At 41.7% G+C, this 17146-nt stretch overlaps 1 protein-coding gene and 5 non-coding genes across 6 annotated transcripts; all 6 read right to left on the bottom strand.

The window, feature by feature from the left end:
* Window positions 1–8481: 8481 nt before the first annotated feature.
* LOC110536525 (large ribosomal subunit protein uL30) lies at window positions 8482–16220 on the bottom strand. Its single transcript, XM_036934672.2, has 7 exons — window positions 16188–16220; window positions 15630–15729; window positions 15006–15172; window positions 14321–14458; window positions 13487–13596; window positions 9572–9790; window positions 8482–8532 (listed from the first exon to the last, which is right to left on the bottom strand). The coding sequence occupies exons 1-6, from the start codon at window positions 16199–16201 to the stop codon at window positions 9582–9584; spliced, it is 738 nt and encodes a 245-aa protein (XP_036790567.1). The 5' UTR covers window positions 16202–16220; the 3' UTR covers window positions 8482–8532; window positions 9572–9581.
* On the bottom strand, window positions 9145–9240 carry LOC118937480 (small nucleolar SNORD12/SNORD106). Its single transcript, XR_005034819.1, has one exon. It is a non-coding gene; the product is annotated as a small nucleolar SNORD12/SNORD106 (small nucleolar RNA).
* LOC118937479 (small nucleolar SNORD12/SNORD106) lies at window positions 13128–13220 on the bottom strand. Its single transcript, XR_005034818.1, has one exon. It is a non-coding gene; the product is annotated as a small nucleolar SNORD12/SNORD106 (small nucleolar RNA).
* LOC118937478 (small nucleolar SNORD12/SNORD106) lies at window positions 13891–13987 on the bottom strand. Its single transcript, XR_005034817.2, has one exon. It is a non-coding gene; the product is annotated as a small nucleolar SNORD12/SNORD106 (small nucleolar RNA).
* On the bottom strand, window positions 14553–14648 carry LOC118937477 (small nucleolar SNORD12/SNORD106). The gene has a single exon (XR_005034816.2). It is a non-coding gene; the product is annotated as a small nucleolar SNORD12/SNORD106 (small nucleolar RNA).
* On the bottom strand, window positions 15368–15460 carry LOC149979460 (small nucleolar SNORD12/SNORD106). The gene has a single exon (XR_016484755.1). It is a non-coding gene; the product is annotated as a small nucleolar SNORD12/SNORD106 (small nucleolar RNA).
* Window positions 16221–17146: the final 926 nt, after the last annotated feature.

The raw sequence follows: 17146 nt of genomic DNA, 5'->3' as shown, positions 1-17146 counted from the left end.
TATTACTACCAGTAACCACCAGTAGCTGGCATGATATTACTACCAGTAACCACCAGTAGCTGGCATGATATTACTACCAGTGACCACCAGTAGCTGGCATGATATTACTACCAGTAACCACCAGTAGCTGGCATGATATTACTACCAGTAACCACCAGTAGCTGGCATGATATTACTACCAGTAACCACCAGTAGCTGGCATGATATTACTACCAGTAACCACCAGTAGCTGGCATGATATTACTACCAGTAACCACCAGTAGCTGGCATGATATTACTACCAGTGACCACCAGTAGCTGGCATGATATTACTACCAGTGACCACCAGTAGCTGGCATGATATTACTACCAGTAACCACCAGTAGCTGGCATGATATTACTACCAGTAACCACCAGTAGCTGGCATGATATTACTACCAGTAACCACCAGTAGCTGGCATGATATTACTACCAGTAACCACCAGTAGCTGGCATGATATTACTACCAGTGACCACCAGTAGCTGGCATGATATTACTACCAGTGACCAGCAGTAGCTGGCATGATATTACTACCAGTGACCAGCAGAGGGAGCTATATATCTTTCTGTGGACAATAGCAGCTTAACTTGTATTTCAACTTTAGTTTATTATTTTTTTACAAAACCATTTATCCTTCTAGTTATCAGTGGCTAAAGAAACAACGATCTGAACAAATTGTTCAATAGAAATGGAAAAATTGGTCCAACATTTAATAAAAATGTCTTTGTGTTTATTTTATATATTTCACAGTGTATTTATTTCTGCAATGGGGACAATACAAAATAACAATTGTGTTATTGTAAAGTAGTCATCTCTCATTTTGGAACGTCACATCTTGTCTGTACACAGGAAGGAGATACTCAAATGTGTTCGTGAAATATTCTGTTAAATAAAGATCATTGATTTGGTGTGTGATTTATTTATTTTTTGCTGTTTTAAGTACGAATGTAGCTTGTTGAAGCTTGTGTCTGAAAAGTCGCCGTATTCCCTACAGAGTGCACAACTTTTTGATCAGAGCTCAAAGTGCCCTAGTCTCACCTGGCCAGCCGTCCTAAAAAAAAAAAAACCTGTCTGGTTCACTGGAGCCACTGAGAAGGTTTCTGAGGCTTTCTAGGCTGCTTGCAACTAAACCAACTATGGGGTAATACAGGCAGGGTTGGCTTACGTTGTTGACACCCGAGTAAACTATATTTTCATCACCAAATGTTTATTGAAAACATAAATACGGAGCACTTGTATCTAAAATATATTGTTACGTTTGTTAGTTGGCTAATTAGTGCCATGTTAGCGTTGACATGAAATGAGTCAAGACAAGACACGGTATCCAGATTATATTTTACATGATGTGAAGTTCTGGGATTTACCGTAGCTCGTAAATGTATTTTGTGGTAATAGAAGTTTAAAAACGTTTCACTTTGCTATTTCAAAAAAGCCGTTACGTTAAATAATCGGTCTGATTACTTTAATATAGTGCTATATCAACCTTTTAACTTTGGGTTGTGGGGGCAGTTAGAACACACATTTCATCAGACACAACTACACTCTGACTACGACACTTCAACTTTGGGTTGTGGGGCAGTTAGAACACACATTTCATCAGACATAACTACACTCTGACTACGACACTTTAACTTTGGGTTGTGGGGCAGTTAGAACACACATTTCATCAGACAACTACACTCTGACTACGACACTTTAACTTTGGGTTGTGGGGCAGTTAGAACACACATTTCATCAGACAACTACACTCTGACTACGACACTTTAACTTTGGGTTGTGGGGCAGTTAGAACACACATTTCATCAGACAACTACACTCTGACTACGACACTTTAACTTTGGGTTGTGGGGCAGTTAGAACACACATTTCATCAGACAACTACACTCTGACTACGACACTTTAACTTTGGGTTGTGGGGCAGTTAGAACACACATTTCATCAGACAACTACACTCTGACTACGACACTTTTAACTTTGGGTTGTGGGGCAGTTAGAACACACATTTCATCAGACAACTACACTCTGACTACGACACTTTAACTTTGGGTTGTGGGGCAGTTAGAACACACATTTCATCAGACAACTACACTCTGACTACGACACTTTAACTTTGGGTTGTGGGGCAGTTAGAACACACATTTCATCAGACAACTACACTCTGACTACGACACTTTAACTTTGGGTTGTGGGGCAGTTAGAACACACATTTCATCAGACAACTACACTCTGACTACGACACTTTAACTTTGGGTTGTGGGGCAGTTAGAACACACATTTCATCAGACAACTACACTCTGACTACGACACTTTAACTTTGGGTTGTGGGGGCAGTTAGAACACACATTTCATCAGACAACTACACTCTGACTACGACACTTCAATACACTCTGCACACATTTTTGCAAAAAAAGCAAAACATTTTGTCAATTAAAATGACATCAAATTTAATCAGAAATACAGTGTAGACATTGTTAATGCTGTAAATGATTATTGTAGCTGGAAATGGCTGATTTTTTAATGGAATATCTACATAGGCGTACAGAGGCCCATTATCAGCAACCATCACTCCTGTGTTCCAATGGCACGTTGTGTTAGCTACAAGTCTACTCTTGTTCTGAGAAACGAAGGCTATTCCATGTGAGAAATTGCCAAGAAACTGAATATCTCGTACAACGCTGTGTACTACTCCCTTCACAGAACAGCGCAAACTGGGATGAGAGGATCTGCAGAGAACAATGGGAGAAATTACCCAAATACAGGTGTGCCAAGCTTATAGCGTCATACCCAAGAAGACTCGAGCTGTAATCGAGTAAAGGGATATTTCAGTTTTATACATTTGCCAAAATGTCTAAACCTGTTTTTGCTTTGTCATTATAGAGTATTGTGGGTAGATTTTGTTGTGACGTTGCTATTATTAATGCGATGACGGCTATTCATCGAATACTTACATACCACGTTCAATTATTACTCAATTAATTGTGTAACAATTAATTGAGTAGTAATCTGGGGCACCACGGGAAAAGTTTATTTAACGAGTTACCGTTTCCCGAATTAACAAAAAAATATCAGAATATCTCGATAAACTATCCGTCATCCATCGATCATTTTGCTCCTATTTCAGTCACATTCTGAACGTCGTAATATCCTATAAATCTGCACGAACCCTAGTCTCCGTAATGAATCAGCGATACACAAATTGGCTTAATTATTTATTTACTAACTAATGAAATAATCACACGGAAATACAAAAAACACACACAGGATAGATTATACAGTGAGTATTAACATGATACAATGAAAAGTCCCTAGTGGACTACCCCGATATAATGGCTTGTTACACAAATAAAAGTCCCTAGTGGACTACCCCGATATTACGTCTTGTTACACAATGAAAAGTCCCTAGTGGACTACCCCGATATTACGGCTTGTTACACAATTAAAAGGGGGGGAGACAAAGGAATTCAACTATCATACACCCAGTTGAAGTCGGAAGTTCACATACACCAAATACATTTAAACTCAGTTTTTCACAATTCCTGACATTTAATCAGAGTAAAAATTCCCTGTCTTAGGTCAGTTAGGATCACCACTTAATTTTAAAGATGTGAAATTTCAGAATAATAGTAGAGAGAATGATTTATTTCAGCTTTTATTTCTTTCAACACAATCCCAGTGGGTCAGAAGTTTACATACACTCAATTAATATTTGGTAGCATTGCCTTTAAATTGTTTAACTTGGGTCAAACGTTTTGGGTAGCCTTCCACAAGCTTCCCACAATGAGTTGGGTGCATTTTGGCCCATTGCTAGTGACAGAGCTGGTGTAACAGAGTCAGGTTTGTAAGCCTCCTTGCTCCTTGGGGGTCTAGGTTTTCTGGGATGATGGTGTTGATGTGAGCCATTTTCTTGAGCACAGGGACTATGGTGGTCTGCTTGAAACATGTAGGTATTACAGACTCGATCAGGGAGACGTTGAACATTTCAGTGAAGACACTTGCCAGTTGGTCCTCGCATGCTTTGAGTACACGTCCTAGTAATCCGTGTGGCCCTGCGGCTTTGTGAATGTTGACTTGTTTAATTAAAGGTCTTGTTCCCATCGACTACAGAGAGCGTGATCACACTGTCGTACGGAACAGCTAGTGCGCTCATGCATGCTTCAGTGTTGCTTGCTTTGAAGCATCTGGTAGGCTCTCGTCACTGGCCAGCTCGAGGCTGGGTTTCCCTTTGTAGTCCGTAATAGTTTGCAAGCCCTGCCACATCCGACGAGCGTCAGTGCCGGTGTAGTAGGATTCAATCTTAGTCCTGTATTGACGCTTAGCCTATTTGATGGTTCGTCTGAGGGAATAGCAGGATTTCTTATAAGCATCCGGATTAGTGTCCCGCTCCTTGTTAGTGGCAGCTCTAGCCTTTAGCTCGGTGCGGATGTTGCCTGTAATCCATGGCTTCTGGTTGGGATGTGTACGTACGGTCACTGTGGGGACGTCATCGATGCACTTATTGATAAAGCCGGTGACTGAGGTGGGTTATCCTTCAATGCCATCAGATGAATCCTGGTACATATTCCAGTCTGTGCTAGCAAAACAGTCCTGTGGCATAGCATCCGCGTCATCTGACCACTTCCGTACTGAGCGAGTCACTGGCACTTCCTGCTTTAGTTTTTTGCTTGTAAGCAAGAATCAGGAGGATAATATTATGGTCAGATTTTTGTTTTGTACGCGTCTGTGTTTGGATTAAAGATGGTCTAGTTTTTTCCCCTCTTGTTGCCCGTGACATTCTGGTAGAAATGAGGTCAAACGGATTTAAGTTTCCCTGCATTTAAGTCCCGGGCCACAATGAGCTCCGCTTCTGGGTGAGAATTGTCTTGTTTGCTTATGGCCTTACACAGCTGGTTGAGTGCGGTCTTAGTTCCAGCATCGGTCTGTGGTGATAAATAGACGGCTACGAATAATATAGATGAAAACTCTCTAGGTAGATAGTGTGGTCTACAGCTTATCATGAGGTACTCTACCTCGGGCGAGCAAAAACCTTGACTACCTTAGACACCCCCACACCCCTCGTCTAAGCAGACGTAGCTGTTCTGTCCTGCCGATACACGGAAAACCAACTGTATAATATTATCATTGTCGTTTAGCCACGACTCTGTGAAACATAAGATATAGGTTTTAGGGGGGCGCTCAAGATGCCGACATGAGAGGGTGTAACATTTCTTGCTGAGTTACAATTTCAGGGTTTTCTCACAAAGTTTATAGTTTTAGACTGCAGCTGAATTATTATTCTTTTCACAAAAAAATGGATATGTAACCATTCAATGTAGATATTTTGAATTTTCTTGTAATTAATTAAACCATTGAAATATATTTGACGATTTCCAACGAACAAGCTAGCTATCTTAAAGTTTCAGCGTGTGTAGTTAAGTTATCCTGCTAACGTCTTCATAGCTCGTAGCATGTAATCAGGACATGACCAAACTGTTGCTGAGATTATGGATGTTGAAACTTCCAAGGAGAAAAGAGGCATTGTTGAAACTCACTCATATGCTTGCAGTGTAAAAAAGGGGGGTGAATGCGATTCATACCCGAATACCCCAACCAAGGAGCAACTTCCAAAGAAGCTGAGAAGTGAACCATCAATGAGCCAGCTACAGCACAACATCGTCCGCATCCTCACGGCTAAAATCAAAGAGAACGCAGATGACATCATGAATTTGGTGTAAAATAACACTATCAGTATCTTTAACCTGAAGAAATAGATTGATTTCAATGCTGAGGAAGTAAAAACTCTGAAGCAGCAGAACGCAACATTGAACATTCAGGTTGCAAAGCAGGAGAAGAAACTCACTCAAATGGAATCAAAGGTCAACGAGAATGACCGATATAGTCGGAATCTTCGAATTTTTGGAATAGCAGAAAAATCTGACGAGAACATCAAAGCAAGAGTGAAGAACATTTGCAGGGCAATAGGAGGAGCGAAGTGTTGTTGCAGGTTCTCTGGATGTAGTGCACCGCGTAGGTTGGCTGAGAGATGGGGAAACAACCAGCCACCACGACCAGATTCATCTCCAGGACAGCGAGGAATATGACATGGAAAAGTGCAAAGAAAAATTACTATTTAAAGAAGAACAACCTGAGGTTCAAGGAGGATCTGACAGCATTTGACAAAGAAGCTCGGAATCGTCTGTGGCCGATGATTGAGAGGGAAGGAAGGAAGGGAAAAGTGCAAACTTTGCGGGAGCTAAGGCTTTTTGTTAATGGAAGGGAAATTCACGTCGAGGCCTAGTTTGTTGACTGCTGGATTTATCAAGTGAGTTGTGCAGGACTGAGTTTTATTTGCATCTGATAAAACTTTATATTTTTTTGAGGAAAGAGCATTGTTTGTGTGAGCCAAACTTTTTATATATATATTTTTTTTTCTGTCAGGGAAATTCGCACTGACACAATGTTAGCTTGATGACTATTTGTTTATACCAATCTATGGTACAATGTTATTTGTAACTGTATAAAAATATAATTTAGGTCAACCACTCGTGTGGTGGAAAAGACTGTTTTTATTTGCAACTAGTAAGAACTTTTATTTTTGTGATTCAAGTTTACTATTCTTCATCTAGTCACTGTGATAGTAAATGTCCCATTTCTGTTTTTCCCATTAATGCCAGGGGAATCCGTAATATTTTGAAAAATAAATTTTTTATTTTGTATTGTAAGGGTAAGAGTGCCGACTTTTCATTTAATTCAAGAAACTCATGCCTGTTCCACAGATACTGCGTTTTGGAAGTGTCAATTGGGGGAATGATATTTGGTTTTCATTTGGTACTAATGGGTCAGCAGGTGTCGCTATTTTAAAAGGCAACTTTAAGGGTCACATACTGAGTCATGAAGCAGATAATACAGGGAGATGGATTATACTATTGGTAGAGGTCAACCACATTCAATTCATTGTCGTGAATACTTATGCTACCGATAACAAGTCAAGTAACTGTATTGTATTTAGAGACATTGAGGGGAAAATAAATAAAATTGTCTAAATTTCCATTGGCCAAAGTAATATGGGGTGGAGATGTTTTGCCTGTTTTTATAGTATACTTTTTTGGATTGACAGAATTTTGTTACAACAAAAAAAAAAATTGGACCGGTTGTACTATTTAATGGTTTTGCTGTAATGATTTATTTCAGAAATTCTGACATAAAGAGGTAGAATATTTAATTCGACTGCTAACAATACGAGGTACAGTTCATATTTGCAAATTGTCTAATTCAAAACCTGTTTTCACTTTGAGTTGAAACAATATGGCACTACTTTAACTAAAAATGAAAAACAGAAAGGCAATAACTTTCTGTATTATTATTTGTTTAGGATTCCTGGCAATGTAAATAGTTTGTTTGCTTGTTTACACGTGCCTGTTCCTCTTTGTTGATATTTGTTAATAAGAAAATAAAATAAAAAATAAGATATTCGTTTTTTAATGTCCCGTTGGTAGAACAGTCAGTGATTGCACATTGGCTAATAGAACAGATGGTAGAGGCAGGTTATACTAACTCTCACAAGGCACCCTGATCTCCACCCCCTGTATTTCCTTCCATGTGAATAATGGGGATTTGGGCCTGGTCTGGGGGCAGCATTACATCCTTCCCGTCCGACTCGTTAAAGAAAGAAAAATTCCTTTGTCCAGTTAAGAGTAATCGCTGTTCTGATGTCCAGAAGCTTTTTTCAGTCATGAGACCACAGCATCAACATTATGGTAAGAATAAGTTACAATGTGAAACACCACACAATTAGTTAGGAGCCCCTAAAACAGCAGTCATCCCCACTGGTGTCATTGTGTTGTGACACTGCCGATGACCCGAGGCCATATCTTTGTTTTATTTTTACCTTTCAGTTAGGTATATACTTTGCATTCAAGCCTTAGTTTTGGATAATTGTTCACGTGTGGGTCTCTTCTAGTGGGACAAAACCACACATTTTAAAGTGACATTTTGTCCCCAGCACAAGGTGCACCTATGTAAGGATAACGTTTAAATCGGCTTCTTGATATGCCACACCTTTCAGGTGGATGGATTATATTGGCAAAGGAGAAATGCTCACTCACAGGAATGTAAACAAATGCGTGCACTACATTTGAGTATTACGGTTTTTGTGCACTTGGAAAAAATGTCTGGGATTTATTTATTTTGCTCATGAAACCCAACACTTTACAGTCAACACACCTCATGTTAAAATTAAACTCAAATGACCCAAAAATGTAAAATACATATGAAATGTGGTTTGATTGTACAGCATCAACATTTACTTGAATTCTAGGACCATCTACACATTGGAATATAATTGCAGAATTAATATTGATAAAATCATAGAGCAGTGTGGATTCAAGTTTATTTATTTTTTTAAAGTTGGATGCTTCAACATTCTACACTAGATGGCAGCAGCAGCACAACCACTAAATAATGACTTCAGACCAGAGACAAAGCCGTTTCTTTTGATAAATTTTTATTGTAAAGAGCTCAGAATCCCGTGGAAAAACCTGAAAGAAAGAAATTCACAACATGAATAACAGAAAACAAAATGTTTTTTATTTGATTTTACAACAAATAAACTTTTCCAATAGTTTGTGTAGTCAGATTTACACCCATAAAAATACTAAAAGATGTCAGAGATCTCGTCAAGGTTTTTCCTTGATGCCACGCAATAACAAAAATAATTATAATCCCAGTTTCACTTTTAGGATATTGATTCATCTTTGGTAACAGCTTAAACTAGTGTGCCGTAAACCAGCTGCTTTTAGCGGGACTGAAACCAAGGTAACACCCCAAAGGGCCAAATAGAGAGGGGGCCAAATAGGGAGCCCATAGGAGACACCCACCGCCTGGGATGCTGGGAAATAACAGGACAAACTGCTCTACAATAAATACATAATGTGCGGTTGACAAATTCAATGGATTTTTTTATTTCACTTTTTTATGTGTGTGATTTCACCACTGAGCCTGGCCGTTCGAAATCCCATCGAAATAGGAAATGGGATCTCGGTGGAATTACAACCGGGTCCAGAATTACAACCGGGTCCAGAATTACCCGGTTGTGCGACGGTGTAAAACGCACACCGTTTCACTTCATATTCAGAATGCCAGTAGTTCATTTTGTGGTTTCAGACAAAATAGGCTTATTTTTTTTCAGACTGGTTTCACCAGAGTCGATAAGATGGGGAAAAAAGTTGAGCATCATTAACCACATTGTGTAAACTAGAAACTGGACACTTAGGTAGAAAATAATGACTTAAAAATGTTTTTTTTTAGGGGGGGGGGGTTGAATTGGACCGAGCTGAGAAACAGTCCCCTGAGACTGTCCTGATGCTGGAGCGACACGGAAACACCCAATTCAGCCAATCGAGATCTTGCCGATGCCATAAAACGTAAGGTGGAAATTGTCTCGCCTACTCATCTTCAGGACCTGCGCTTACCGACATCAGGGTTGCGTCCCAACACCAGATCATTTTAATAATTAACTGGCTGATAAGCCGAAATCAGGTAGCTCCCCAGGAACGGGAGTTGAGAGCCCCCCCTCACCATCGCTTCTCTAGTTCATCCTCCTGACGAGTCTGTTGATCTGGTCTTCCCTGTTTCCAGCGTCTCCTCCCTCCACAAAGTGAGTCGTCTTCTTGTTCATGCCGCCGCGGGGCGTGGACAGTTTGAATGGCCACAGGAAGTTGTTGGCAGGCTTGAAGTTCTTTCCGACCGTGTAGATCTCGTGGATCAGGTCCTCCACACAGATGATGCCGTATTTACCTGAGGGAGGGAAGAGGACAACGCCAGAGTGAAGAGACGGCACGATTCTTCAACGAGGCAATCTGCAGCCCGAACTACTAAACCTACACCCCGACACTGTTTTAGTAAACAGCCGAGGGATGGAGAAATGTAAAGACTCAAATTACCCCTCTAACGGTCTGTGTAGACTACCCCTCTAATGGATAACTGTCTGTGTAGACTACCCCTCTAATGGATAACTGTCTGTAGACTACCCCTCTAATGGATAACTGTCTGTAGACTACCCCTCTAATGGATAACTGTCTGTAGACTACCCCTCTAATGGATAACGGTCTGTGTAGACTACCCCTCTAATGGACAACGGTCTGTGTAGACTACCCCTCTAATGGATAACTGTCTGTAGACTACCCCTCTAATGGATAACTGTCTGTGTAGACTACCCCTCTAATGGATAACTATCTGTAGACTACCCCTCTAATGGATAACTGTCTGTAGACTACCCCTCTAATGGATAACTGTCTGTGTAGACTACCCCTCTAATGGATAACGGTCTGTGTAGACTACCCCTCTAATGGACAACGGTCTGTGTAGACTACCCCTCTAATGGATAACTGTCTGTAGACTACCCCTCTAATGGATAACGGTCTGTGTAGACTACCCCTCTAATGGACAACGGTCTGTGTAGACTACCCCTCTAATGGATAACTGTCTGTAGACTACCCCTCTAATGGATAACTGTCTGTGTAGACTACCCCTCTAATGGATAACGGTCTGTGTAGACTACCCCTCTAATGGATAACGGTCTGTGTAGACTACCCCTCTAATGGATAACTGTCTGTGTAGACTACCCCTCTAATGGAAAACGGTCTGTGTAGACTACCCCTCTAATGGACAACGGTCTGTAGACTACCCCTCTAATGGATAACTGTCTGTGTAGACTACCCCTCTAATGGATAACGGTCTGTGTAGACTACCCCTCTAATGGATAACTGTCTGTGTAGACTACCCCTCTAATGGACAACGGTCTGTAGACTACCCCTCTAATGGATAACTGTCTGTAGACTACCCCTCTAATGGATAACGGTCTGTAGACTACCCCTCTAATGGATAACTGTCTGTGTAGACTACCCCTCTAATGGATAACTGTCTGTGTAGACTACCCCTCTAATGGATAACTGTCTGTGTAGACTACCCCTCTAATGGATAACTGTCTGTGTAGACTACCCCTCTAATGGATAACTGTCTGTAGACTACCCCTCTAATGGATAACTGTCTGTAAACTACCCCTCTAATGGATAACTGTCTGTAGACTACCCCTCTAATGGATAACTGTCTGTGTAGACTACCCCTCTAATGGATAACTGTCTGTAGACTACCCCTCTAATGGATAACGGTCTGTGTAGACTACCCCTCTAATGGATAACTGTCTGTAGACTACCCCTCTAATGGATAACTGTCTGTGTAGACTACCCCTCTAATGGATAACTGTCTGTAGACTACCCCTCTAATGGATAACTGTCTGTAGACTACCCCTCTAATGGATAACTGTCTGTAGACTACCCCTCTAATGGATAACTGTCTGTGTAGACTACCCCTCTAATGGATAACTGTCTGTGTAGACTACCCCTCTAATGGATAACTGTCTGTGTAGACTACCCCTCTAATGGATAACTGTCTGTGTAGACTACCCCTCTAATGGATAACTGTCTGTGTAGACTACCCCTCTAATGGATAACTGTCTGTAGACTACCCCTCTAATGGATAACTGTCTGTAGACTACCCCTCTAATGGATAACTGTCTGTGTAGACTACCCCTCTAATGGACAACTGTCTGTAGACTACCCCTCTAATGGATAACTGTCTGTAGACTACCCCTCTAATGGATAACTGTCTGTAGACTACCCCTCTAATGGATAACTGTCTGTGTAGACTACCCCTCTAATGGATAACGGTCTGTGTAGACTACCCCTCTAATGGATAACTGTCTGTGTAGACTACCCCTCTAATGGATAACTGTCTGTGTAGACTACCCCTCTAATGGATAACTGTCTGTGTAGACTACCCCTCTAATGGATAACTGTCTGTGTAGACTACCCCTCTAATGGATAACTGTCTGTAGACTACCCCTCTAATGGATAACTGTCTGTGTAGACTACCCCTCTAATGGATAACTGTCTGTAGACTACCCCTCTAATGGATAACTGTCTGTGTAGACTACCCCTCTAATGGATAACGGTCTGTGTAGACTACCCCTCTAATGGATAACGGTCTGTGTAGACTACCCCTCTAATGGATAACTGTCTGTGTAGACTACCCCTCTAATGGATAACTGTCTGTGTAGACTACCCCTCTAATGGATAACTGTCTGTGTAGACTACCCCTCTAATGGATAACTGTCTGTGTAGACTACCCCTCTAATGGACAACTGTCTGTGTAGACTACCCCTCTAATGGACAACTGTCTGTGTAGACTACCCCTCTAATGGATAACTGTCTGTAGACTACCCCTCTAATGGATAACTGTCTGTGTAGACTACCCCTCTAATGGATAACTGTGTGTAGACTACCCCTCTAATGGATAACTGTCTGTAGACTACCCCTCTAATGGATAACTGTCTGTAGACTACCCCTCTAATGGATAACTGTCTGTAGACTACCCCTCTAATGGATAACTGTCTGTGTAGACTACCCCTCTAATGGATAACGGTCGGTGTAGACTACCCCTCTAATGGACAACGGTCTGTAGACTACCCCTCTAATGGATAACAGTCTGTGTAGACTACCCCTCTAATGGATAACTGTCTGTAGACTACCCCTCTAATGGACAACGGTCTGTAGACTACCCCTCTAATGGATAACGGTCTGTAGACTACCCCTCTAATGGATAACTGTCTGTAGACTACCCCTCTAGTGGACAACTGTCTGTAGACTACCCCTCTAATGGATAACAGTCTGTGTAGACTACCCCTCTAATGGATAACTGTCTGTAGACTACCCCTCTAATGGACAACGGTCTGTAGACTACCCCTCTAATGGATAACTGTCTGTAGACTACCCCTCCAATGGACAACGGTCTGTGTAGACTACCCCTCTAATGGATAACGGTCTGTGTAGACTACCCCTCTAATGGATAACGGTCTGTGTAGACTACCCCTCTAATGGATAACGGTCTGTGTAGACTACCCCTCTAATGGATAACGGTCTGTGTAGACTACCCCTCTAATGGATAACGGTCTGTGTAGACTACCCCTCTAATGGGACAACGGTCTGTGTAGACTACCCCTCTAACAGTCTGTGTACAGTAAATGGGATATCTAGGTCCATTAAATTAAGCATTATCCAAATGCAGTTGATTTTTCAATGTGGTTTCAGACAAATTGGCTTATTTCTTTCAGACTGGTTTCACCAGAGTCGATAAGATGGGGAAAAAGTTGAGCATCATTAACCACATTGTGTATAAGTTTATAAGATGGGAGTAAAGAGGCATCCTAGCTTAGTATTTAAAACTGCCGTTCACTTCTCAGAGATAGAGATGTAGATGGTATCCATCCAGTCCCATACAGGACCGGCAGCCCAATTCAGATCGTTGTCCACCGATTGACCTTTTAACCAACCAGATGAGCTCTTCGCCAATAACTGGGCCAAAGATCAGAATTGGACTGCCCGTGGGGGGAAAAAAACACAGCCGTACAGAAGTAAGCGAGAAAAAAAAGTATACCCAGGGCCTTCTCGATCAGGGCGTTGTCCGTGAGGGCGATGCGCTGCTTGGTCATCCTGCCATGGCCACGCTTGTAGATCAGCTCGCGCACTGACTTCAGGTTGGGGTACCTGGGAGACACGACAACAAACACGATCAATTATGTACTTAACACCTAGCTTATGGTTGCCATTTTACCCATCTTCATTCAAAATATATAGATTATTTTTCGGGGAGCTTTGAGACAACAACTGAAAAGCGTTAAACTAATGACATGTATTTGCCACCACATAGTGAAGTCTCGTCAAACCAGCAAAAAATTCCTGTACGAAAAACAAAACATTAATGGGGTCATTTATACCGGGCATGCCACAGAAGTGTGTGACTGGTTTACTGCCGTTAGAGAGTGCCATTAGTAATATCTCAATGTGGTTTCAGACAAATTGGCAAATTTTTTTTCAGGCTGGTTTTCACCAGAGTCGATAAGACGGGGAAAAAAAGTTGAGCATCATTAACCACATTGGGTAAAACCTCCGGGAAAACGACAGCAGTTTCAAAGTGTACCGTCTTACCTTAAATCACTGGCAAATAAATCGATATATACGAAACAGAACCCACAAGATAGGGAAGGGGGATTCAAATCCAAGCCCAGAGGTCCAGAGTGTTGCTGGTTCTGTTCTATTTTAATTAAAATTAAATGAATTAAAATGCACCTACTATGTGTCCCAGGTCTAAATCAGTCCCTGATTAGAGGGGGGGGGGGGGGTTAACAGTCTGTTAAAATTAGTGGCACTGGACTTGTTACCCCCTGGAACGGAGTGTCCACATTCAAGCAGATGGTCACGGCAGCCTTACCCCCAAGCGATGTAGGGCTCGGCGATCCTCAACATGTTGATGGAAGCCTTGTTCAGTTTGACGAAGACTCCGTTGAAGATCTGACGCAGACGCATGAGCTGGAGGACCTTGCGCACCTTGGGGCTGACGCCGTTGATACTGGGGGGGGGGGGGGGACAGGGAAAGGTAGTTACACGTGTGTTTTCAGAACTGTGGCAATAATCCATTTTTCAGTCTGCTTTAGTTTACACTCAATGTGGTTTCAGACAAAATTGACTTATTTTTTTCAGGCTCGTTTTCACCAGAGTCGATAAGATGGGGAAAAAAGTTGATCATCATTAACCACATTTGTGTAAACACGAGGTACCCATTACCCTACGAGATCTTGAGCCCGTCTGGTTTTCTGTTCTACCTGATAATTAATTGCATATCCTTGTGTACTAGATCTAAATTAGTACCCGATTTAGAAATAGCCCAGTGGAACTGGCTTAGAGACCCAGAGTTGAGTTTGAGAGGTGGAGACATTACAAAGACAGGAAATACAAAAATAAAAAACATCTATGTCACTGTAGATTGAATAGTACATGCATCTTTTTACCCAGCACCTGAGTGAAAATGGTGAACAAGCCACTGAGATAAGAGGCCATTCTGACAATGTCATTTAGCAGACACTTTCAGCCCCCCCCCCCAAAAAAAATAAACTTACCCCCTGATCCTGATGACGAAGGCCAGCTTGGGCTCCGCTGGGACGTAGAAGTTCCCGACCTTGCGGGCTGTCCGCCCCATGCGGATCTCGCGACGGTACATCTCCCGGTACTCCTTGTGGTACTTCTCAGCCCTCTTGTAGATCAGGTGCCTGGTCACCTTGCGAGTCTGGGGATACAGAACATCAAGTATGAGCCAGAGCACTAAAGCTGGGGGGGGGGGGGGGGGGGGGGGGGTAACACGTGGAGTTACCTTCACAAATTGTTTTATGCTTGATGCAAATGTTTAATCTGTTAGTGGACAGCTAAATATTACGACTGGGGGGGGGGGAGCTTATTTAGGCCATCGCCAGTAGTTTCTTTCAATGTGATTTCAGACAAATTGGCTTATTTTTTTCAGACTGGTTTCACCAGAGTCGATAAGACGGGGAAAAAGTTGAGCATCATTAACCACATTGTAATAGAAGTTTGAATTTACGGGGCATCCTTACTTAACACCAGATAAGGTTAAGCTATTTTCCCCAACAACCAGCAGTGGGCCAATGCCAGTACATCAACTACATATTCTATAACAACGTCAACGTGGAAACCTGCTAGTTAACTAACTAACATAAAAATAAACTTACTTTTTTTTCGGCAAGCATCTTCTTGATACGCATGGCCTTCATAGTGGCGAAGGCCTTCCGCCTTTTTAAAAGGCTCTCCGGGACCGCCGGAACCTTCTTTCTGCAACCCAGATTCAGAGGAACGGCAACGTTTTTAATACGGTAGCCACATGGCAGTGTAATAGTTACCTGACTTGGTAACGTTAACTAGTTAACCGTAAATCAGACAACGGACGGGGACAAATGCATTTTGTAGTATTGTGGTCGACCAAACAGCAAAATAGTCAGAAAACATTCGCTACACCCATCGACAATATATCCGTAACACTAAAGAGCCATGCATAATAACGTTAGCGTGAAACGTGCAGATGCATTCGCAAACCGGACGTGTTTTTTCTGCCCACATCCAATCATCCAAATAAACACAAATATCGTAGAGCAGAAAACGATATTCTCAACACTACTGATACGAACAACATGTTTGTTAAACAGTAGGTACACCATTTTATGTCAAATGACTTATGATATTTGTTAAATCGGTAGATGGACTTAGATTCTGGCAGAGCACAAATCACTCACTCTGCGTCCGCCATTGTGTCCACCGAGAAAGAGAATGTCTCTGGTGCGCATGTGTGAGTTAAAGGTTGAAGGACACCGGTCGTTGTCTATTAAACTGCCTGAACAGAATTAGCTCCTGCCGTTGATAAAGAAGACTGTATCCACTATATCACAGATAGAAGGATTAGTTAGACATATATTTTAGTACATCTTCCAATATATTTGATGATTTTTTAAATGTATTTTTTATCTATAAATATTGTTTTATTTTACAATTTAAAAAAAACATTTTTTTTTCTCAATAATATTAATTTACCAGAAATATATAGTTATTGCATGTAATTATAACTGATGTGTACATGGTTTTTATAGGATTTTGGATGACTTCACTTTAGTTTCATAGCTTTAAATCAAACTGGCATTTTGTAATTAACAAAAACAGTACAATCTTCATCAGCTCTTGTACAGGTACTACTTTTACAGCTAAGTTATCTTTAGAATGCTTTATTTAACTAGGGCAAGTCAGTTAAGAAAAAAGTCTTATTTTCAATGACGGCCTAGGAACAGTGGGTTAACTGCCTGTTCAGGGGCAGAATGACAGATTTTTACCCTGTCCCCTCGGGATTCGATCTAGCAACCTTTCAGTTACTGGCCAAACGCTCTAACCACTAGGCTACCTGCCTCCTCTAACCACTAGGCTACCTGCCTCCTCTAACCACTAGACTACCTGCCTCCTCTATACTCTAACCACTAGGCTACCTGCCTCCTCTAACCACTAGGCTACCTCCCTCCTCTAACCACTAGGCTACCTGCCTCCTCTAACCACTAGGCTACCTGCCTCCTCTAACCACTAGGCTACCTGCCTCCTCTAACCACTAGGCTACCTGTCTCCTCTAACCACTAGACTACCTGCCTCCTCTAACCACTAGGCTACCTGCCTCCTCTAACCACTAGGCTACCTGCCACCTCTATAGTCTAAC

Source organism: Oncorhynchus mykiss, chromosome 11, assembly GCF_057628025.1.
Source record: "Oncorhynchus mykiss isolate SJ-2025 chromosome 11, ASM5762802v1, whole genome shotgun sequence".
Taxonomy (NCBI): Eukaryota; Metazoa; Chordata; class Actinopteri; order Salmoniformes; family Salmonidae; genus Oncorhynchus; species Oncorhynchus mykiss.
The sequence above is the reverse complement of the archived record's forward strand: the minus strand, read 5'-3'. Positions and strand labels throughout refer to the sequence as shown.